The sequence below is a fragment of the Gasterosteus aculeatus genome, chromosome 2 (genome assembly GCF_964276395.1).
Source record: "Gasterosteus aculeatus chromosome 2, fGasAcu3.hap1.1, whole genome shotgun sequence".
Lineage (NCBI taxonomy): Eukaryota > Metazoa > Chordata > Actinopteri > Perciformes > Gasterosteidae > Gasterosteus > Gasterosteus aculeatus.
Window position 1 is genome coordinate 5,711,037 of NC_135689.1, and position 23,494 is coordinate 5,734,530.

Here is a 23,494-nt window from a genome sequence, read left to right on the forward strand (position 1 = left end):
CTCTGACCGTAGATGGCGCTGTTTGTGTGGGAGAAGCCTCATTTCTGACAGGTGCAGTTCATAAAAAAAATCCCCTGTGCTCATCAACCCGTAGGACTGGTATCATGACGGCCGGACTCTGACAAAGAGGAGTAAGTTTGTTTGCTAAACATCACCACCAGAATCATAAGCATGACCAGTCTTGGGAAGCAGCACTTGACTTTATAGTGAAAAATGTCTGTGGAAAGACTCGGGGCTGCGCGCCGGTCTCTCGTGATGGCGTCAGGCAGTGTCACAGGGGAAAGGGAACTCGTCTTATGTGTCTGCACATAACGGACCCCAACACAAAGGCAATATATGAATATGTATGAAAATAAACCCCAAACTGTAGATTTCACATAGTTTTCTTCCCTTGCTGATGACCTTATCTCCCATGGCAACATATTCGGCTCCATCCCTCATGCGCCTCATTCCTTTCCTGCGCGGTTGTCCCCAAAGCAACGCCGTTCAGACCTCTTACTCATATTTTCCCGGACGTGATTCGTTTTCACAAAACCAAAAGGATCAAATAACCACTTCTGGGAAAAAAAGAAGAAAAAAAAAGAAAAGAAATGAAGCTTGAGAAATAAGACTGAGAGCGGCGTGTTAGTGGCTTTGGGATCTCCCATTTGTCAATATTAAGATGCTGATGTTTAACTGGTATAACGTTTATCAAGGTCACTATTGTGTGTGTCTCCAACAACTTCTGCTGTAATTAGATTGTATCAATTCAATTCACAATTGGCTGTAATCATGCTAACAGGCAAGAGATGATGAGAGAGAGCGTGTGATATTCAGGATTCAGTCGCCGTGAACGACAGGCATCGAAAGGTGTCATGTGTAATAGCACAAGCACAGAACGAAACTGCAGCTCACCCGGCGTTCTCTTGCAAAGAAAAGAAAACTCAATAAGATCCTCGGAAGGGAGGGAGACAGACATGAAACACACGGCTACCGAGGGAACGAGGCTCACGCAGCACAAGGCAGCTGCCTGTTCAAAGCCGTGTAAGATGTGCAACAATTGGAAAACATTCCGCCTGTCGCTAAAAGCGAGCATGCAGACAAAGATGCAGATGAAGAGGATTTGTTTACTGATGCAGTGAGGCAGGGAAATGGAATGAATGAAATGCAGATCAGCAAAGAGAACTGCAGTCAGCTTTAAGGGAGGCGCTGATAATGTCATTCCCACGTGTGTTTTCAGAAGATTCGACAAACAACAGCCCTCATCCGGCCCAATATATGACTATGGTGGTGAGAGAACTGTCAGAGGCAAGTGCGAAATGAAATGTCAGTATAAGACCATCTCATTTCTGCTTAAGCTCCATGTCCCGCCTCAATTCAATAAACTCTTTTGTCCGTCGGCGGTACATCCAAGGTTGCCATCGTGCACGACAAATCAACCTGCGAATCAGCCTAAAAGGGGAGCTACAGGACGTTACTAAACAAGGGACCATTGTGAAAGTCCCTGACCCAATGGGTCAACTTGACATCTGCAGCACAAGGGCCAGGCACAGCCGAGTGTGTGCCATGACCCACATCACTTGAACAAGGTCAACAAGTGGCCACTTTGACCTTTACCCTCAAAGATATCACGTCCAGGTTAGCAGGAGCCTTCCAGATCAGGCGTCCGGGCTTTATAGCTCCAAGTTGACCACACTCAACACTGTGTTCGGTGTTCGGATCTACCTTTTGGACAGATATCTGCCCAAAACCAGTTACAGCGGGAAGCCGGAGAGTTGACGGGGACTCAGATAGTTGTTGGCGTCCTGATTTACGGCAAAATAAAAGGTCGACCTTAAAAAAAAACCTCTGTGGCGTGCTGCAGCGCCCCAGAGAGCCAGGACTTAAGCTTAACCCGGGGAAGATCACGATCTGGGCCAAAGAGATCATCTATTTCAGGCACCGCATCACTAATCTAGCCTGATCAAGACTTCAAGATCAAGATTTCAGCCGCGAGAGACACGGAGACGGCCAAAAGGCGAGCGAGAAGCAACCCTCGGTTAACGATATGTCAAAGTTTGCTCCTGTGTCTCCCGGTAGTGCGTCCTGTGAGCTCGTATTGGGATTCCCAACATGACATCACAGAATTCCAAATAATGTAAGAAATAATCCCACTAGAGGATACTTCAGGAGGGACCAGTTTATTATCATCCACAGTTTAAACAAGGCAATTACTGTCTCCAGCAAGTCAGTGTCTGTCCAGGAGGACGGCATCAGAGCAGCTATGGACATGCAGGTACACACGGCATTTCACCTTTCAATGACACTGAGCTGAAAGCGACACAAAGCTTTAAGTTACTGAGAAAAATCATCAGGGAAGGATGTCAGAGGAGAAAGGAATATGCCCTCGGAGCTTTGCCAAATACCTGAAACCACAAGATGACTTTTCAAAAATGAATGACGTCATCTTCAAAAGGGGGAGGAATACTCATCAATACTTTACTGTTGGCAGAGACGTTGCCCTGAATACACAATGGGGAGGACAGTGCATTTAAAGAGCCGGTGAGATGATGTTTTGGTGCAGGATGAAGACGCAGATTGAGACGATGGCTGGAATGTGCCCCGCCTGCCGCATGCCTTTGAGCGATAAAGAGCCAAAGACGAGCCAGATCCCTACTGATCAGTTCAAACGAGGACTGTACTCACAGTTACAGCAGTTACAGACTATTACAGCAGGTATTTTGAGCTTGACGAGCTGCATACCAGAGGCCCTCGGCACAAATGAAGAGCGTTTGTAATCTTTGTCAGCGCGCGGGACTTTACCCAAACGAGGCCACGATCTCCCTGAGAAATCTGCCCAGTTGATTGTGCTTGGAGACGCTTAGCCGCGTCTCCTTAACCGCCACGCTCCAGTTGATCGGCAAACCCGCCCCAGCGCCCATCAGGAGCCTCGACCCCGAGTGGTCGGCCAGGGAGTCGTCGCCACGCCAGACAAGTGGCGCCTCACGCCGCGACAGCACATACCTCACAGGCAGCACGGCAAGACATGGTGCTGTGATCTACTGCTGACGGTTGAATTTTGACCTCATCTTAATGATAACATTGAGTAAATATTTGTGGCCTGCAACTTGCAGGATGTTGTAACGACTCTAATATTATGAAAAGACACAGACGTGAAGAAACAAATATTTGCACTTTCACTGTCGTGAGAAATTTTGAAAAATATAAATGAAAGCTTAAAGCTTCCTCCTTCTCAGAAAACAGTGCGAAAAAAAAGTGTCAGGAAACCGGCCCTGTGGGGTTTGTTTGTTCACTGTACTGTGGACACACGCGTTGTCACAGTAGGACGAGGCCCGACTCCCCCAATGCAGAAGGTCATTTACAACCCCAAGGTCTCCGCCTGACACATACATTTAAATGGGTTTTTGTGGTGTCGGTTCGAGCTCAAAGAGTGTCGATTTCAGTGATGCCGACAGTGTGCAGATAAATCAGACCGTCATCAGTGAAATGCATAGCCGCCCTCGGTAAACAGCCTTAAAACGTCTGGGTTGTCTCTTAAGAAGCGGAGAGGAAAGGATATGGTTCAGATGAACCGCCCCACTAACAACAACGTTCCCCCGAACCTCATCCTGAGCGTCTCACCCACTCTCAAGTTTCGTGAAATTCCCATAAAGTGAAATCAACCAGGGTGTGTTGAGATTATTGGATAAAGGCTCCAAACTGAAATACCAAGACCATTACAGGAAATGTACTGTATTACTTCAGCTATACAACATGACACCCAAAAAGAGAGACCTCATATCAACGCACTGGGAAAGATAAAGATGGCCGGTTTCCATGGAAACAAATATCAGCGAGGGATGGGCAGGCTCGAGGCGAGGCACAGGAAACCCTGAGCCATCGCCGCGTCAGCTAGTTGCTTCAACTTAATCTGACTTAAAGCCCAACTCTAAATTTCTTAATTTCTTTCCTTTTCGGTTTCCTTCACTTTAGGAATTAGCTGAAATAAGCTGACATTGAGCCCACATGGGAAGTAGTTTTGCATCTTCCTTCAGTACCTGATGATGCCGCCGGCCAGACAGCAACAGGGTCGACTACGCAATTACAGTTCGGGCCGAGGGACCATGAATGTGTTTACAAAATATCATTCCAATCCACCCAGCTGTTGTAGTTGTTGTCAAAATATGACAAGAGTCAACTTGCTTGTAGTGGTTTAGAAACATGTGTGGGACCAATGTCAGTGGGATTCATCCTCTGGGGACCAGAAATGTCTCGGCAAATGTAAAAGGAGAATCTATCAAATAGTTGTAATAAGAAATATGGATTAACACAGCGTGAGAGCTCATTCGGTTTACTGTGAACGAGGTATTGTGTCAGGCTTAGCCATTGTCCCTCAGGATAGTAACTGGATAGAAAATAGATTCATAGAGAGAGACACAAAAGGCAACAACATCTTCACACACTACGCACGGGGTAGTAACAAGAAACATTGTCAAACAGCACGTGACCAGCCTGGATACTGTATCTCCACCCAGCGCACTGAATGCATCCATTGACGGAGAACTGGGCATAAAGTGGTTCAATGTCCTCGGTTAGCTGCAGTACAGTAGGACACAGTGTGTATGAAAACACACACACACACACACACACACCAGAGCTTGGCTTATTGGCACTGTGATATCTATCACAACCAACGAAGAAAAATCAAGTTTTCCGTTGTCATGATTAATATTTGTTTATTTTGCGATGTCATGTCCCTCACATATTTAATTATGTGTGTGGTTTTGATACTGTAAAGCAGATATTTTTATAAAACCCTGTTCTGTAGTCCCTAACCTGGGAGTTTGTTTTATTGCAGTGAAGGGAAAGCTAACAGCGTTAGCTTTGCGTTAGCCGTACGGGGGAATGTGAGGCACTAACCCTGTTACGTTGTTGACTCAATGTGACCTGCTGCTCTGATAAAATCAAGATGTAGAGATATGTTTGGAAAACTGTTTTTGAATTGGTTAGATGAAGAAGAGATAAAAGTATTAGTGTCCGTTTGGAAATAAAAACCTTTATATGTTCTGCAGGTCAAATCATGCATCTTTTTCATTTTGCGTCCTTTAACGTCATTCTCATTCCCAACTTTTCCAATGGAATCGTCATCATACGAACCATCGGTCTCCCGAGGGGAGAATTCATATATTTGTTCTCTCTTTATACTATTTCACCCAACTTCTGGAGCACATATTTGTACCCAGGCTCAACACACTGTCTTATCTGGGCTCATATTATTGGTGCCCCTATAAGTAACCTCCCCGTGCCAAAGTCAACCAGTTCCCGCTCACTTTTTGAACCACATCAGTTGTTAAGTTTTAACTTTGTCATGAGGCATTCAGTGGCAATAACATTGTCTGGCATGACTGCAGAAGCGCACCTCTCTGAAGCAGGTCCATCTGATGCATGAGTGCACAGCGGGACTCACAACAGAACAATAACACTAATGTTTTTAGTCTTATCACGTCAACAAAAAAAAAATACATATATAAATTCACCCACCCGGTTCTTCACCGTGGACGGCTTGCCACTGTGAATGTGAATGTCACAGTAAAGAGTCAAGGTGGACTCACAGTGTGGGCAATGAAGAGCCCTCTGGTTTGTTCTGCCACTGACCTTGCTGGGGCCCTTGAGAGGCCTCCCGTCCTCAAGTAGCCCCGCGTTGAGGTCTAATCATCTTTTGTCATGCAAACGTTCGCTTCCGTCAAACAAAAATATCCTCTCGGTGTGTCTCTTCTCCTCTTTTGTCCAATATTTAATACAATCAGCCTCAGAGACGAGCTACTCAGAAAAAACAAACAGAGATAGAAGCCTCTTGTTTTCTTCCGGCAGCGCGGAACAAAGGTTTTCATCAAGGAAAGACCTTCAGATACTTTGCCTGTTTGTTGGAGCAACAGACGGGTGAGATAAAACGTGAACGTGTGCTATCATTAATCTGTTTAAAACTCAGAAACACCCTGAAGGCTACGGTGTCTCGTTGCGTGGAGGAAATGCCGTTGCTCACTCAGCTGACCAGAGAATGTGGAGCCCAATTCAGGCCTTCTCGCCTTTCAAAACAATGCGGGTATTTCCACTGGGCTGATTTTAAACTGACACGCGTTCTTCCAATGTGACACCAACACAGGCTGGAGTTATGTGTTCATCTCGTGATTCAATAGTCGACGGGGAGCTGCACAGCTGACAAACAAATGCACGCCGTGCAGCAGCGACAAGGGACTTCATGTGACAATAACAGGCGTGTAAGAGCCGATCCGAAGGATATACGAAAATTAAAAAAAAAAGATGTCGCAATATAATGGTCACACTTGACTTGGCCACATCTCTCAGCGTCCTGTCACACATAGTGAATGAACGAATGAATAAAAAGGACGCACCCAAAGTCTTAACAAAAAGCTAACACGTAACAACTCAGATTAATATTTGATGCGGAGGTGATGGAGCGTGCTGCGGCGGAGGGAGGCGGAGAAGCGGGGGGCAGCGGGTTTCCTCCAGTGAAAAAGCAGGTGTTTTTTTTTGTTTTGTATAAATGTGCTGAAGTACTGACAAGCGTGTTCGTTTAACGGACACACTATTAACGATTAAGCTCCATTATATTGTCCAAGACTTTTTACTTTGTAAAAGCAAGAACGAATAAATCTCATCTTCATCTTTTGACAGGATGAAGTCTAACTGTTTTGGCCAGGTTACGTCTGGTCAGTTGCCCTTAACTAGAAAAGGTCAAAGAGAAGTGGACAGTTAATGGAGCTTCTCTATGGAGCCCTTTGGGTCGATTCCCAAAAAAAGCCGAATATCAATTATAAACTGTCTATATTTTTCCAAATCGTTAGTACCCAATGATATGGTTCTTTCCTAGAAATCTTCTAGCAAATTATTACCAAAAACAAGCGACCGTAGAAAGAAAGCGTTTGTCTGCCATCAGTCCAATAATGCTCTTTAATTAGCGTCTCTATCGGTGAGGCCACCTTCAACACACGCGTACACATTATATGGATGTACACAAACCGTATGGGCGACCTAAGGCAGTGAGGCATCGCTGCACCTGTTCACCTTTTGCCCATTAAAAAGCTCCTGCCGCCCTGCCGAGTCTGAAGTGGGAGTCATAAAAAACGCCTGACACAACACACGATCCACATCCCCACATCCATCCCGCCTCCGGCTGCGCTGCAGCTTTTCACTTTTCTGTCTGTGGCTTTCTGCTCCTACATTTGACGTCTCTCCAGTAAAGACTGGCACATCAACACGGTGACGGTCAAATGAAAATGGATCACATGTACAAATAGAATGTGCACAGTCATCAAAGAGCCAGACAGGTACACATTGAGAGACACACACACACACGCACACACACACACACTGTGTGTTGTGCAGAGGTTCGGCTGCTGTGGAGAAATAATCGTATTCATTCTTACCCTCCGTAGGCACCAAAAGTGAAACTCCTCTTCCTCTGCGGCATGCCGGCTGACGGATTGCAGAGAGCCGGTCGACACACTGCTGAATCTGAATGGAGCAGCACTTGAGTCACTTACGCTGACTGAGCATGTCTGCGTGTGTGTGTCTGCGTGTGTGTGTGTGTGTCTGTCTGTGTGCTCTGCCTGCCGTCTGAGTTGCACTCCCGCAGCGTCGGCTAACGTTGCCCTGCCTCTTCCTTGCACACACGCCTCCTTCACGGGGGGGGGGGGGGGGGGGGGATGAGGGAGGAGGGGGGGAGGAGAGGATGAGGGGGAGAGAAGAGGATGAGGGAGGAGGGGGGAGAGGGCGTTGCTGACCATGCCGGTCTCCCAGGGAAACCATGGAGGGTGGCGGCAGCCTTTCCCTGCGCTTTCTCACCCGCCAAGGCGACAGGGAACCACAATGACAGCTTTGCCATTGATCCCAACATGTGGCGTCAGAGGCACAGGTGAAGAAAGGAAACAAAAACTAATAAGGCTAATTGCAAAACAGAGGCCGATTTCTCGGTATTGTGAGAAATCCCTGAGAACGAGTCTGGCAACACTCCCCGTCCCCCGTCACTAGGAGACAGCGGGTTAAACAGGCTGTAAACAAAAGGATCATCGGCCTTCGCGATGGCGCCCGTCGTGGCGCTTTGCCCCGGCTCCACTCCTCTTAAGTGATGACGACCTCTGGGAACAAGTTTCCCGTCTGTGTCACTGCAGTTGTGCACACGATGCCAGCAGCATTAGTCAGCGGAGGAGCGAGTCAGTCGGTAACGGACCCCGTTGTGAGTGAATGTCTGGACGACTGGACGCTTTGGAATTCGATAAGCAGCATTGAGGGGGAGGGAAATATCGAATAAAGAATGATTTGTAAAACATGAAGACGTCATGTGATAGACATTTAAATCCCAAAGAGCCATCGGTATGTCAAAGGGGACACAATCGTTGTCAGATGTGTCCGACGGAGGAGCAAAGGTGATAACATTTGACTTGAGCAAATAAAACCTTTGCAATCCACGACCTTAATTTCCCCAAAGACCATCAGTGTCTTCATCAGATTAACTGAGAACTTAATCAATCGACCAACAGAATTAGCACAATCGCGCTGAGGGAGAATGACATCATCTCCCCACAATGACATCATCCCTTTCCTCTGAGACTGCAGTTTTCTGAAAAGATTTTACCAAGAGTACTTGGCTGACTTGGAAAGGGATCTGATCTAATCACATCTTTGGCCATTTTATCTCTTTATTTGACAGTAATAATACTTATATGCCCACGGGAAAAGACAACTATTAATTCAATGACGTCCTATGTAATGTAATAGAATACATACATATACATATATGACAAAACCTAAAATAAACATTGAACAATTCAAACCCAACTATGCTCAAAAGCATATCTAGAATCCAGAATCAATAAATATGTGCAAACATGTTCATGGAGGGAAAGGAGTAGTATGGGGACTGACGACAAATGTCAAAACTTGTGACTTTATTTCTCATCCAACACCACAAGCCGACTTACTTTTAATCAGCTGAAACAAATCAGAAATCAATTGCTTGATGCCCACAAACACCAGGCTGTTCTTTCCATCCTTGGCACCAAATTTAAGTAGCACTCTATCGATTTGGCGCTTCGGCCTTGGTGCCGCCATCAGAGTCCCGTCCGCTTTCCTCACAATTCAATTAACTTAAGCGGCCGTGGCGTGCGAGGCTTCCGAACGGGTGCAGCCCAGACTGACGGAGGCCTTTTAATCACATCACGTCAGCAACAAGGCCACCCCCCCTCTCCTCTTCCTCTTCCTCCTCCCCCAGTTCAGGCCACTTTTTCCGTCTTAAAAGGAAGCGCACGGGCAGGACGACCCTCAAGAGGACAAGAGAGGCCGAGTTCCCTCCCCGAAACTACTGACACCGCCGCGCCACCGCCACACCGACCCAGACAGAAACCCAAAGCACTGCAATGTTGTGAAGCAACACCGATGCATGCAATTATTTCTACAGGTGAGGGGGGAGGGGGCGGGTGTCTCCTCTGACTTGTATGTGTGAATGGGAAGTTAATGTCCCATTAATTCCAGTCTTTCCACAGTGTGGGGAGGGCAGCGGTGGAAGCAGAGTGAGAGAGGGTGGAGGGGAGTGGAGGGTGGAGGGGTGTGGGGGGGGGGGGCAAAGTCCATCCATTCATTCATTCACAGCTCGGGTTTCATGGGACAGGAAATTTGCTCCCGCGGAATAAATGAGCGTTGCGCCGAGAGGCGTGCACTGATTAAACAGGCAGCTCGAGCAAAAGGCCTTTGTTAAGGCTTCACGCCGCAATTCATTAGAGAGAAATCTAATTTGCTATGTGTCAAAAAACAAAACAAAAAATCTTGAGCTTTGTTTCTAGTCATTAATAATACTTTTCTCTGTATTGGAGTGTTTTCTTTCATGATCTGGCTTTTCTCCGTTCAGGGCAAATTATGTTCATGTCGTTTTAATATAATGCACTTTTTTGGCCCGAATGGAGGAATTGGAAGCCAGCTTAGTGTTTGAGATTTCTTTAAAGGCCTTCAAAGTGCGTTTAGTGAGGCGCACTGGTGTCCTACAAACGTGCGATCGCTCAAATCAAAAGGCTTTTGTCGACATTTGAGCAACATCGCTACAGGTCTCTTTGCGTGTTCCTCGGGGGTCAAACCTCTGTACCTGATGGAGGTCGATCATCAATACGAGTGAGGGTGTTTTTGTATAGAGAGGACCTCTGGTCTCGGAGGGCAGACGCTAAAGCTCGCCAATAACCATTTAAAAAAACAATGAATTATCCCACAATGTTTAAACTGTATCGCCATGAACCAGCTGCTTGTGGAGTGTATACCTTCTAAATATTTTCCAGATACTTGGCCGAACAAGGACTACACACTCGGCTATTTGGAGAAGGTGAGTTTGCGGATGAAGGGGTGCCGCACAAATATTTGATCAGAGCGAATATTCAAAAGGGCAATTGAGCTTCGGGCAAAGTGGAAACAGGCTGAGCCTTATCTCTGAGAGCGTTTCATTTTCACCACACTGAAACATGTGTGCAGCTGCTGTGAAAGCGCACGGATGAGGCTCTGGTAGATGGGAATATGTGAAGAAGATGTGAAATGTTTTGGGTTTTCATGCTGAACCAGAGAAGGTCTCTTAAATCGCTTCACTTAACTTTAGTGTCACTTCAAAAGAACAAAAGGGATATTTATACATTGTGTGTGTGTGTGTTTTGTTCTTCTTGGGAAGTCACAGTACGGGTGGTTGACCATCTGACTGGGAGCGGTGGAGCGAGCCTGTGCAACCAGCCTCCTCCCGGTAGGGTCGCGGGCCCTCGGGCCCCCGGGAGCCGCTACAAACAGCCTGAGGCACACAAAGTGCAGCGTCTCATTATGGGGACAGGACAGAGTACCAGGAAAAGAAGCGTCGTTGCACTCTCCTCCGATTGAAGGAGCCCCGCTTCACTCTGCTCACGGGAGAGTGACTATCAAACTATCAACTGGTTTCATTTTAGCGTCACAAATTGCAATATTGAGAGTTCTTACCAATGGAGGGACTTCATAAAAGGGATCAGCCTCAAAATCAACGGCTTGCAGCTGTTTTTATTTCCTGGTAATGACGATGATGATTTGATGAAAGATCACAGCTGCAGGGGCCTGTTGCACACAGATCTCTGCTGCAGGGAAATATCTATTTACTCTCTCCGGTGCGTCTCAGGCAGCTCTGAGATCGATGTGTTCTCAGCGACTGAGGACTTTGCCGTCCTGCCAGGTGGTCAATAGATGACTCGAGACAGACTCGCTGCACAAAAGCCGAAAAGCTCGTTTGAATCCCTTTGCTTTAAACTGGTGGAAATAGTACATCTAACGGCATTAATTTCCATTGATCACTAATCCAGAATCCAAAATAATTCAATGTTACCTTTGTGAATTCTGCAAATATTCAAGTTTACAGTTGGTAAAAAAAATATAAAATAATGTTGTGACGGTCTCTAAAAAGTGTTGAAAAAAGTCCTTCATGTGTGGCTCTATTGCAGAATTGCAAGTGTTGCTCAGTATAAAGCAGGATACCAGCGCCCTCTAGTGGACTCTGCCCATTATAACCCATTTTAGAATAAAAAAATATTGCCCAGGTACAAAATGTACTTAAGGACAAATCGGTCTGCTTGTTTCGCTCCATCCATCATCTTCAAAGCTGCTTGTCCTCCATGCAGGGTTTAGAAAAAAATCACAATTTTGCATTAAATTAGTATTTTAAGCTTAAATGTATTCAGTTTTCAAAAAATGAATGAAATTAAATGAATAATTTAGTGGAATCAAAAATTCGATAAATTATGCTTTACATGAGCTTCTGAAAAAAAAAATGTTATAAATATGAAATATATATGAAAATATTTGTGTTAGCTAGCATTGTACATAATGTCTTTGCTGGCAACATGTCTGATTCAAATGTTACATTAAAGGGGTTCTTGGAGACAGGAGAAGATTGATCATAAAAAGTCCCCTCAACATAATCCCACTTACTCGGCATAATGAGAAAAGTCCTGTTTGGTAACTTCTGTTCTCTAGTGCATTGACATTGTGTTCTTGCTGTCAGGAGTGACGTCTACTTCTGGTCTCCAGCCAGCTACAGACCTGACGGAGGGGATCGCGCTGTCACAGTGGCTGAATGGGAACAGCAGGTGACCCCAAAAATAGAAAGAAAAGTTCCCATCTCTTCTGTGTCTGTCGGTCACACAGCTCAGTGGTGCAGAGAAGAAGCTACAGGAAGCCATTAAGGAGGAGGAACGCACGTAGCTTTTCTTATTCATGCTTATCGAGAAAAACCTTTTCATCATCAGTGGGAACCATTTCTTCCGCATGACGATTGGACGTTAAATCTGCAGTGAGTTGCATTAATTCCCCACCACTGCAATGAGTGCGCTTGTGTTTATGGAAATGGAAATAAGGAGGATGAAGTGAGTGTCGGGTATCATGACAGCCGTGCTCATACAAACAGCTGAGCGTGCCTATTTAAAGCTGTACACGATATGTGCATGGCACACATGTTAACATGGAGCCATAACATTTTACAGTGTGCCAATTAATCTTATCTAAACGCTTCCGTAGATGGTAACTTGCACACACACACACACACACACACACACACACACACACACCATAAAAATAGAGTCAATGATGTTTTATAGTATGTGATTGACACCTAATTACTCTTTACTGTGGTTGATCTATTTGTGGCACATTGAGACAAACGTCCTTTTTCACCATCAGCAGGTCTCTCTGTAATACAGCAAGATGAAAGCAAAGAAAGACTTTCCACCACAAGATAAAGGTGAATATAATAATAAGCCCCAGGGTCAAGATACAAGAGCACATGACCAGACACTTTTCTGGATTTTAATAAGGCCGACATGAAAGCGCGTGGATGTGAGGAAGAGCGGCAGGTAAACCGGTTCACGTGAAACTCGACGATTAAGCAGATGCACCCTGGAAGGTACCGAAACGTCTGAATGTGTAAAAAGTACAAAGGCAACGTGTGATGAACGCCGAGAATAAATATACAAGCCTCCTGTATACACATGCAGAGAGCGGGTGACTCATTCTACGCCCATCAAAAGACACAGTACACGTTTGCACTGGTCCAGAGGACAGAACGCACACAAATACAGTTTGCAGATGAATAATTAAACAGGGCAGGAAATGAAGCAGCCAATTAAAAGAAAAAAAGACCTGTAAGTATCAACGTGAGGGTTTAAATATAGTTTGTTGTGCTGGGACAGCTCTGTAATTAGCATGTCTTATGAAAAAATCCAAAGTGACTTAATATAGCAGAGACAGAGATTAAGGGGCGCGTGGTTTACAATAATCAAACAGAATCGTGAGCAGAATCTCATTGATGATGAAATACCAGTGCTGTCGCTTTCCTTTTTGCTATTAGCCAGTTTTTCTTGGGCTGCACAAACGTCTTCATCCACTTTGCCTCCTCATCGCCGGCATGAGAGGGCAAGCGGGTAAATTGTATGTGCATCTTCACAGGCCTGCATGTTTGACGCTTTGCCAAAAGGGAAATCATATGTGCATGATGATGAAAGCGCGGCGGCGTTTCTCAGCAGCAGCCTCACAGACCAGACTATAAATAATCAAGGCGAAATTGGCAAACCCTTGCAAGAAAACCAACTGGGTTTCTTGAACATAGAGTGGAGGTTCTTGAGAGAGAGAGAGAGAGAGAGAGAGAGAGAGAGAGAGAGAGAGAGAGAGAGAGAGAGAGAGAGAGAGAACGGTTCTTCACATCCGTAATCGGTTATTGAATATAAATCTGATGGAAATTACCTTTATAAATCACCTAAAAAATAGAGGATATGTCATATAATTATCCTCGATACATTTGATCACAAGTCTGAATTCAAAGTGCCGCCCTGTAGGATAACGGAAGACCTGTTTTGTGTTTTCTATTCAGAGCTTCTATTGTTTTACTTTCAAGGAGGATGAAGAAATATGCTGTGAAACAGGGAAATGTTCCTGCACTTAGCCAAAGGTCCCGTTGACATTAAATAATGGAAGAGGCTGCCAGAGCACACAAACCTCTGAGCGCACACGGCGACAGACACACAGGCACTCAACTGCAAACAAAGACGTGAAGGTATAAAGGAAGGGAGGCAATTGGGAGATTTAGGAGGTAAGAAAATGAAGGAGCTAGAGGGAGCAAATGGAACCGCAAAAGGATGGAGTGTCGTAGCAGGGAAGGTGGGGGGGGGGGGGCGCTCAAATCTGTGTCATCACTTAAGGGACTCTTCAAAACAAGTTTCTTTACATAATGCATCGGTTAAATATATTCATTCCGACTCGCTTGTTTTTCAGTAAATTGAGGTTAGTGATGGTCGACTAACGTATGTAAAGAGGTCAGCACATTACGAAACACCTGGCAGAGTCACTGAAGGCAGGCAGCCATGAAATAAAGTGAAACACCAGTCAGCCTTGCAAACGCACAGAAGCGGCACAAGAATAAACACGGGAAAATAAAACCTTGTGGGAAAAAAAATATAGAAGAATGCATGAAGTCAAACGGTGATCCCTCGCAAACATATTGGTTTTAATGGGGTATCGGCAGACAATGAAGAATATAAATTTAACTTTGAGAAAGTAACTGCATCATAAGTGTCAATTTCCAAAATATTATTGAGGACAGCAGTGTGTCAAATCTGAATTTAAAATGAACAAAATTACAGGCACTTGAAAAAGGGGCGTCATGACTTGTATAAAAATGAATTTAAGTTCATTTTTAAATCTGTCAGGAATCTTTATTTATACATTTTTTAAATGTTTAAGAGCTTTCATCTAACGACGAATAAGAATCACAGGATGAAAGATGCAGTTCAACATATTCGGTTTTGAGAAACGCCTGCGGGAACAAACTCGGATTATTTGGGGTTTCATGTCACTCAAGTTACTTGGAAACGTTGGTCCAAACGAAAGGCTCTGCTCCCCAAAATATTAATACCTCGAGAGAAAGAGAGGAAATTGATATCTCGAGAGCTACTCAAACCTCACAATTCCAGTTAAAATTAATTATTAATGTTTCATTTGAAAAACACTTTCCTCGCACCCACCCCGGAAAAAAAAAAGAAAAAAAAAAAAGAATTTTTAAAACTGTCAACACAAACGTCCGAGGAGCAACGACGCTGAGTAGCAGCAAAACCAAGAACTTCCGTACGGGAACCATCCAAGCATTACACCCATTAGACACACAAAACGCGCTCCTTAGCAAACATCTGCACCATACGAGTATGTGTCAAAGCATGCAGCGACAGAGACAAGTACCTTTGCGGTGGTCTTCATGCAGGCGGCTCAATGAGTCTGGGATGCAGAGTACAGCGGCGATGAATGGAGGCTGCGCTGCCTAGCAACCGAACAACCAATCAAATAATTGACTGCGTGCACAACTGGTTGATGTATAATTCTAGAATGCAGTAATATTCAGGATATTAAGGTAACTTCCTTAAAGCTACTGTAACACGTTTATTAATAACAGAACACATAAGATGCCACTTGTTTATTTGTGCGACAATAGCTCCATTATTGCACTTCATTTCCATATCACATTTTAAAATCAGGCAGCAACCAGAGAGTCTGGCAATCTTGAATCGCACGCCGTCCGTCCTGCAGGTAAATCTGCAGCACCCTTCAGTAAAGTCTTTGGAGACGTGGATCAGTGCGGTAATACTTTGCCCTGCGACGAGGGAGTTGTGCAGCAGAATCGTGATTAAAAATGAAACCCTGTTATTGAGAAGAAATCCTAAGAACGAAATGGCCGCCAGCACTAAAATAACAAACTATTAAAAACAAGTCACTGAGGAGAGCGAGGATCTCATCGTATTTGAGACATCTCCTCCAGATGTGGAGTCTTCATGCAGCCCGTGCACAGCTGGTCCATCCACAGAGGAGCCTCGTGCTGCAGGGGGGTGCGGCGCGGGTAGAAAGTGTACGAGGGGTCGTAATTCAAAAGACAGCTGACGGAGGCCATGTAGACGTCGGAGAAACGGGAGAGTCGTCTGGAGAAGTAAGTGGGGTTGTGACACGTTCTGAAGATGCTGCCGAACTGCGGGTTGAACACGTTCTTAGTCATCGCCCTGAGACATTAAAAAAAGAAAAGGTTGAGTTAATACACACCGTGGTGGACGTGGAGTATGCGGATACTTTTCCTGAGTAACTGTAGCAATACGACAGCAAAAATACCAGATCCCAAGCGAACGTCTCTCACTCAAAATTAATGCAGAATTCTCTCCACGTATAAAAATCAACTGATGCTTAAATGTTTCAGCATTTTGAAGCTGCTTGAGTTGGAACAGCCGTACACACACGCAGGTAGTTTATTGGCATCGTATTTCTCCTAATTGAGTGGAAATCGTAACCCGAAACGATTGATGAATTAAAAAGGCACCCACCTGAGCTCTTCCCGCTCTTTCTGCCATTCTTCAAAAACACGTTTAGACTCTGGGTCCCGATGAGTCTGCGAATATAAAGAAAACACAAAACAAAAATCAACGTCTGTTATTAAATTTGGCAATTTGAGGCTAAAGAAACAAGAATAACTGAGCGGTTTAAATATCCGTCTCCTTTTAGATTGAGTCGGTAAGACAGACTCACATTTTTAGACATTCAACGACGAAAATAATATAAAAGCTCTGTAAACCTCTCACCTGTAGCCGTTCCATCAGGCCGGTTAAAGCCTGCAGCCAGGTGAGGCTCAGTGCGTACCGGTGGGTGCTCACCACTTTGGTTTCCGGCTCCAGCTCCGGCACTATGGCGGCCGTACGCCAGCCGTGTCGCAACATCAGGTCCTACGGTGACAACAAGCTTTGGTCAAACTGTAGCCGGTACGAGTCTGTAGTGTCTATAATCAATGCAAACATTTCTGATCTGCAGTAAGGTGGTAACGTTTGTGCTTCAAGTCTCATACAAAGGCTTTAAAACACTTTTTAGCAAACAAATATTACTTCAATGCTACATATACATGTTCCTGGCAACTTGTTTAGACTTTTTGTAAATCCGAGCCAATGACCTCATTTATAAATGGTACACGGTCTTTGCTGCCATCTGTTGTTTGAAATGTTCTTTGCAGCCGCACCCAAATGTCACTGTCAATGTTCTGAATTGTGCAATATGTGAGTCTGTGTTCGACAAGGTCCAGACCATGAAGGATGTTTCAATGCAACAAAATACACGTTATATTGAAAAAAATACTACAAACCTCCACCAAGTAAATTCTTAAGTATTGTGATTAAATACATAGAAAAATATGAATCAAAGTTATTCAGTGGATGCTCAATGGAGTGCTCCATCAACAGGATTTGGAACTCACAGCCAAGTCGCTATAAAGATGATCTCCAAAGTAAAGAACCCTTGAACCTCGCCAGCCAGTCAGTCTGAGGAAGTCAAACAGGTTTCCCTAAAGACACAAAGGAAATCCACACACCATTTTCGTCACGAAGGCAGATAACGCATGGACTTAGTAATGGGCAAACAACTACTGAATAGAGATAAATGAGCCAAAGCATTAGAAGACCAGGAAAGTTACACGGACCTGCTTGTAGATCTGTCCTTTGTCCAGACTGGTTATCTTCTCCCACTGAAGGTCTCCATTACCATCCAAACGCCTGAAGGGTCTGCAAGAGAAAACATTTTAAAGGGTTATTGCTGAAGCAGATGATAAACGTTCGGTTCCCCGTTTTCTCCCAAAACAGTTTTGCTCACTTGATGCAATCAGTGAAGAAGTGAGGTTTATCTGCCTGGACGATGACCACATCGAAGAAGTCTCGCCAGTCTTTTCCCACCATGTGTCTCATTCCTTTATCCCTGCACACAGGAAAAAACAAAACAAACACATTGCAACAGAACAGTTAACCCCTCATTATGGGTCAGAGTGGACTCTGAGCCGAAAGATAGCAACACTTACACAAAGCTGAAGGGACTGTTGGTAATGAGGAACAGTTTCTTTCCCTGACTGACCAACCGATGCAAAACGGCATCCGTCTCGTCTCCTCTCAGGATGAACTTATCTGTGAGGGGAAGGAGGTCGGCACGAGAGGTCACTCGTGATCGAATTGCACGTGCAGTATGCAAACTTTGGAAAAAGTCATCTTACCGAGATCCTCCATGATCCATTTGTACATGAAGCCTTTCAGGTGAACCATGCCGATGGCTTCCTGTGGATTAAATAAGAGCTTACAGACGGGCAACAGATCCACAAATGTTATGCTACACACTGCGAGAAAAAGATCCAGGCTACGCAAATAAAAAAGGGCACCGTGTATGAAAAGGATGACGGCAATACTGTGGGCCCCTGTGGGACAAAAGAGCCGAGAGACAATGCACGACTCTTGGCCAGAGTCGGAGCCGTTGCTACAGAGTGCCAAGCTCTCCGCCCACACGCCGATTCTGGGGCATGCCGTGGCCGAGGCAAAAAGAGCTTCTGGTAAACCGGCAGGATTTTGCCAAATTCTTACCCTCGCATGCTATGATCAAGCATCATAGATACATTTATATTGAAACAGACCATTTTCCTGCTGTTGGTCTCATTTGAATATGTGAGTCATATAGAGACATTAGTATAAAAATGGGACTGACACAGTCCTACACAGTTAGTATCTCCAACAGACTTTGGTTTTGCATGTTTCCTTTTGTTCTTAAAGCAAAGCAGATGTTGTGATTGCTGCACTAGTTTCCTGTAACTGGAAACGCCGGCTCTCAGGATCAAGCGGAAAAGCAAGTATTGTCCTGTTCTTGTTCTATTCATGAGAGTCCTTGAGAAACTTTAAGTGAGCCCAGCAGATTCCTGAGCCTCCAGCTGAAGAACCCCGGAGCGAGAAAACAGTCGAACACAACGGGTCGGTACGAGGCACACGTAACATAGAAGACATTCAATACATACTGACCGAGACGTCCTTGAAGAGGTGAACTGGATCATAATCGATGCCATTTCGGATGAAAAAATCATTTGCCGCAGCCAAGAGAGTCATCTCAGGAATAGAGAAGATGTCCATGAACTGCTTCAGCTTTGGTCCCTGAGATAGGAAACACATTCCAAGGCTTGAGGATTACTTTGGGTCCAATGTTTGTTAACTTGTAATAATAACCCTTCCTAGTTACATAAGAAACCATTTTTGATAGGAATGCTTCAAGGTGAATTAGTTGTTGTTTCTGCTGCACTAAAACTATTCATCACTCCTAATGAGCCAAACCGTAGTTGACCTTTGTGACTGCCGGACTCTGGTTTCTACTTCTGTATGAAATATTGAGGGGGAATCATGATTAAAAGATTCTTTTTTTGGACGCAGATTTTGCTTCCAGCATTTGGGGACAGGAACGCTGCCTTCCAGCTGTCAACAACGCAACAAATGAGATTTAAAAATTCAACATCCCAGCTTATGCAACAGCAGACCCGGGACAGCCCACTTGGTGAACTGAACACATTTAATCCTGAAGCACGTCCCTGTAAGATGAGTTGAATCCGATGTGCAAGTCTACAAAAATGAAGGTTTTTCTTCTGTGCCAAAACCAAATGCCTTACAAAGAAAAACATGTTGTGAAATTATCTTAAACCCAAAGAGCAATAACTAATAGATGTCAGGCAAATTATCACAAATCAAAGCCAAACGACTTGCTGCATTGTATCTATATTACTGTCCACTATTCTAATAAAATCTCCTCACCTTCCCATAGAAGCCACTGTCCTGCTCCAGCGGGACATGGTAAGTCCCCCCGAAGAGCTCCAGGACCTCCTCGTCCGGCACGGGGCTCAGTCCCCTGCAGACCAACAGAGAAGTGTACCAAAAGATAAAAACACACGTAATATGATCAAACAAAAGACACACTCAACACAGCAGCAACGTCTTACCGGTACACCGTTCCCGGCTGTATGTAATGGAAGGCATCGATCTTCATCAGAAGACCCTGCAGAGAGATTCACTCGTGATTATCGGCACTGAGGAATGAAACCATTTCTTAAGTGGGACGTTTGTGATTCAAAAAAGGCCGAGTACCTTTTGGATGTCATAGTGCAGACCCCGCACAGTGAAGTTGGGAATGTAATCGTATTTGTGGATTTCTTTCGGATACTGTTGGGCGGGAAGGCAAAACGAATCAATTCAGCTGACCAGCAGAAGTGTTAATGCGAATATACCGTCACGCAGCGAGTGTAGAAACACACCTTAAAGTGTTCAATTAGGAAGCTCTTTGCTTTGTCGTAGATCATTCCGTTGAGTGCATTCGAGTACAGCGCCAGCGTGTAGTCGTAGTCAAAGCCGTAGATGTCCACTGTGGACAGGTCGACCTCGTTGTTGGCGTAGATGGTGGAGGAGTTGAGGAGGTTACAAGCGCCTGGGGGGATCAGGTCTGAGAGCAGATTGGAAAAAACGTTAAGAATACAAAGTCAACAGTAGATGGACACAAATCAATGACTCAGTAAAAAAGAAAAGGGAATAAAAGTCTCTGGTTTCCTTTAAGAAGGGGAAGGATTAGGCAATGCAGTGTCACTAAATAAGCTGTAATATTATCTCCTGTATTATGAAACCAGCTCGGATCTGATCTGTGATCTCAGAGACTAAAGCAATAATTCCACTGCTCGTTTCAATCTAGTGAGGCTGGCTCATAGGGCTCATAGGATGTTGTGTAATGTGTGCGCTTCCAGAATGACAACAGACTTGAAGCAGAACTACAGGTAAGTACTTGCCCAAACAACAACGTTTAGACCAGCCCTTCCAAATTCAGAGTGTCCCTTTAATGTACGGCTGCACGGGATCATGGCGTGCACTACCTGTCGTTACTTCAGGAGTTATGCTGGCCACTGTTGCACACTTGATAACCATAACAGCCATGCAGCCAACGCATGGGCACGGTGGGCTCACGAGACCGCCTTACAAGCCCATTTGCTGCAATACGAGCACACGGCTGTGTGACTGCAGGGAGGCCAGCAGCTGGTCAGCAGACATGCATGTGCACCAGCCCGGGGCTATTTTATCACCGGCCTACTGAAAAAGGGCCCCAGCCATGTTTCAAAACTATGAGCTCTACCAAATAACTAGTCGGTCTGTGAGTCTTAATACACATCATGTTTACAATTCACGCTTTGCAAACAGAAATATGCTCCTCACACATTTTACACAATTTACCAAGAAGTTTGTATTAGTTACAGGGTGAAAATGGGGCCCACATTTAGAGTGTGTGTGGAAAGACACGCCCAATGCCTCCACGTGACCGGCTCTTTTGACACGTGATCGCGGGGTAAACAAAAAGGTGTAACGAACTGATAAGGTCCCAATCACATTAAGCGTCGACGCCACTAAAGCGCCCCAGCATGCAAAACAGCAGCGCCCCGCCCGCTCACATTAATCTGGACGGTAATTGCGATTGGTGGTAATAACACCGGTGTTTACCCTGCATTTACATGTCAAAATGGCTGCTTTGAACAAGCACAGAGCACATGGGACACGGTTTCACCAGGGATTAGTGTAACGAACCAAGTAACGTTAGTCATTGAAACCTAATGAGATTACGAAGCAGAAACTCCCAATTTTGCAGAAGTATAACCCAATGTTGCAAGAGTTAAGAGGTGAATCACTATTCACGTTTATATTTTATCTGAAATGCATGAGTCATTTTTGCTTTGTTAGACTTGTACTTTATGGTATTTGATGCAGCATGTAATTCTATGACGGGGGTCTGCAGCCACATAAAGGACCATTGTTCCGTTCAAGTTCAAATGCCACGACGGAATCAGCGTAACGAGCAAAGAGAATAACGTCACATCGAGTTCGGGAACATATTCACAGATTCCGACGTTTCCGCAACTCTGAATACTTATTTTTTTTCTTATGGTTGCATTTTTTATTTATTTAATTTTTGCATAAAACAGCCGCACTGTTACAGACTTCTGCTATTTCAAAAGACACTGCCAACGGCTTCGCAAAACGTTGCTTTGAAAAAAAAAAAACGATGAAAAACAACCCTGCGCGTGAACAAAATGTCTTCACCAACGGCTCAGAGGCTGGTGACGTGGAGGGCCGGCGGGCGCTTGTTTTGGAGAGTGTGGGGGTGAGGGGGGGGGGTGTATTGGGGAACCCCACCTCCCCCCCGCCCTCCCTCCCTCCTCCTGCTGCTGCTGCTGCTGCTGCTCCCCCTGCTGCTTACCGTGAACCAGCCGTTTGGTGTCATTGTACCGAGCCCACAGGTAGGACGCCTGACGGGTCGGGACCGCGGTGGACGACCGTCCCCTGGCACCGGGAGCCCCCTCGCCCTCCCCGGGATGAGGCGGCTCGCCGGAGGGCGGCACGTCGGCGCCGCTCGGCCCGTCGGAGCCGGGCCCGTAGCTTTGTTCGGGGGAGAGTCTGCTGGCTTCGGAGCCTGGCTCCCTCGCTGTCAACACGCTGCACGTTGTGGTGAGCGTGCTCGCCCTGGTGGAGCGCGCCAGCGGCGGGGTGCCGTGTCCTTTTGTCCACAGCGCGCGGACCACCGCCGCGCCCACCGCCTTGAAAGACATTTTAAACTTTGCTGCTCGCGAACCAAGTTTAAAATCTTCTTCCGTTGCAGGCTGGACGCACCGCTCGAACGAGCAGCAGGCTGGCGAAAACAACTCGTTGACTTTTTCATTTTTTGAGCCCGCCCCTCAATTTAAGCGTGACCCGGATAGACCCGCCCCTTTTGTTTAAAAGAGGGAGGGTCTTCAGGCCCCGCAGCTAATCACGGACCTCAATCTCAAGCTCCACCCTGAAGCTCTAAACTTCAGGCATTTAACTGACAGGTCATTTAAAATGTTTCACTGTTTTTATTCTCCAAACTGCATCAATGCATTTATTATTTCATGAATTATGTAATATATATAGTCTTATTTTATGTGGGGGGTTTTCTCCATCTTTAATCCTCGACGTTTTAAATGTATGCAATTAATAACAGTCTGAACACACTGTGCCGTGCTCTTTGTTTACCTTTTTGTACACCTCCATGCTTTCACTAGTTATCTCCTTTTAAACGCACATTGCAATTTTATTTTTCAAAAGTCATGCAGGATCTTATCTTGTACACTGAAGAATAATGTATTATAATAACAATCTACTCTTACTTTGACATTAAGAGCATCGTGAGAGGCGAGGACAGAAAACAGGATAAGACATTTATAAAATAAAAGAATAATACTTACAATGCAGTTATTTGATTTAATATAAGGTAGTGGCAAAGAAAAGTATAAAAGCCCATTTCCACCGATGCAACCAAGAATATAAACATCATGACAAAACGTTTTTTATGACGTCTGAGCACCTCATGCTCTGTTATCTCAGAGTCTGCATCCTTCATTACAGCTTATTCCAGATACATGGTGCATAGAAACTAAACGTTGCTTAGTTTTTACTCTGACCGTACAGCTCACATCTCTCCCAAGAGGTCTGTAATGTAAAGTGAGTAGGTGGAGCAATAGCATCCAACACCATTTAAATGATCCACAAACTCATTATCTGAGAATATACATAAATGTTTAAAAATAAAATGGCAACACCTTCTATTCTTTTGCACT

General features: G+C 45.1%; 2 protein-coding genes across 24 annotated transcripts in view; both read right to left on the reverse strand.

Moving 5' to 3' along the window:
* The window catches only part of LOC120828783 (rap1 GTPase-activating protein 1), a 42,301-nt gene extending 26,992 nt beyond the window's left edge, over nucleotides 1–15,309 (reverse strand). For 15 of the 23 annotated variants that reach the window (XR_013452529.1, XM_078087941.1, XM_040192368.2 and 12 more), the window contains exon 1: nucleotides 7,407–7,595. Coding sequence is in view for 17 of the 23 variants with exons in the window: in XM_078087941.1 (XP_077944067.1) it covers nucleotides 7,407–7,450 (44 nt within the window). In the remaining 6 variants the exon portion in view is untranslated. Of the gene's footprint in view, nucleotides 1–5,613; nucleotides 6,028–7,406; nucleotides 7,610–15,249 lie in introns of those variants that run through there. The other 8 variants (XM_078088060.1, XM_040192366.2, XM_078087954.1 and 5 more) reach the window with 8 other exon arrangements.
* A 157-nt stretch (nucleotides 15,310–15,466) lies between these two features.
* nt5dc2 (5'-nucleotidase domain containing 2) lies at nucleotides 15,467–22,883 on the reverse strand. The gene is made up of 14 exons (XM_040192377.2): nucleotides 22,117–22,883; nucleotides 20,138–20,322; nucleotides 19,971–20,045; nucleotides 19,826–19,881; nucleotides 19,641–19,734; nucleotides 18,864–18,992; nucleotides 18,074–18,134; nucleotides 17,885–17,987; nucleotides 17,683–17,784; nucleotides 17,513–17,594; nucleotides 17,291–17,377; nucleotides 16,629–16,769; nucleotides 16,374–16,438; nucleotides 15,467–16,058 (listed from the first exon to the last, which is right to left on the reverse strand). The coding sequence occupies exons 1-14, from the start codon at nucleotides 22,463–22,465 to the stop codon at nucleotides 15,797–15,799; spliced, it is 1,791 nt and encodes a 596-aa protein (XP_040048311.2). The 5' UTR covers nucleotides 22,466–22,883; the 3' UTR covers nucleotides 15,467–15,796.
* Between the last annotated feature and the right edge of the window lie 611 nt (nucleotides 22,884–23,494).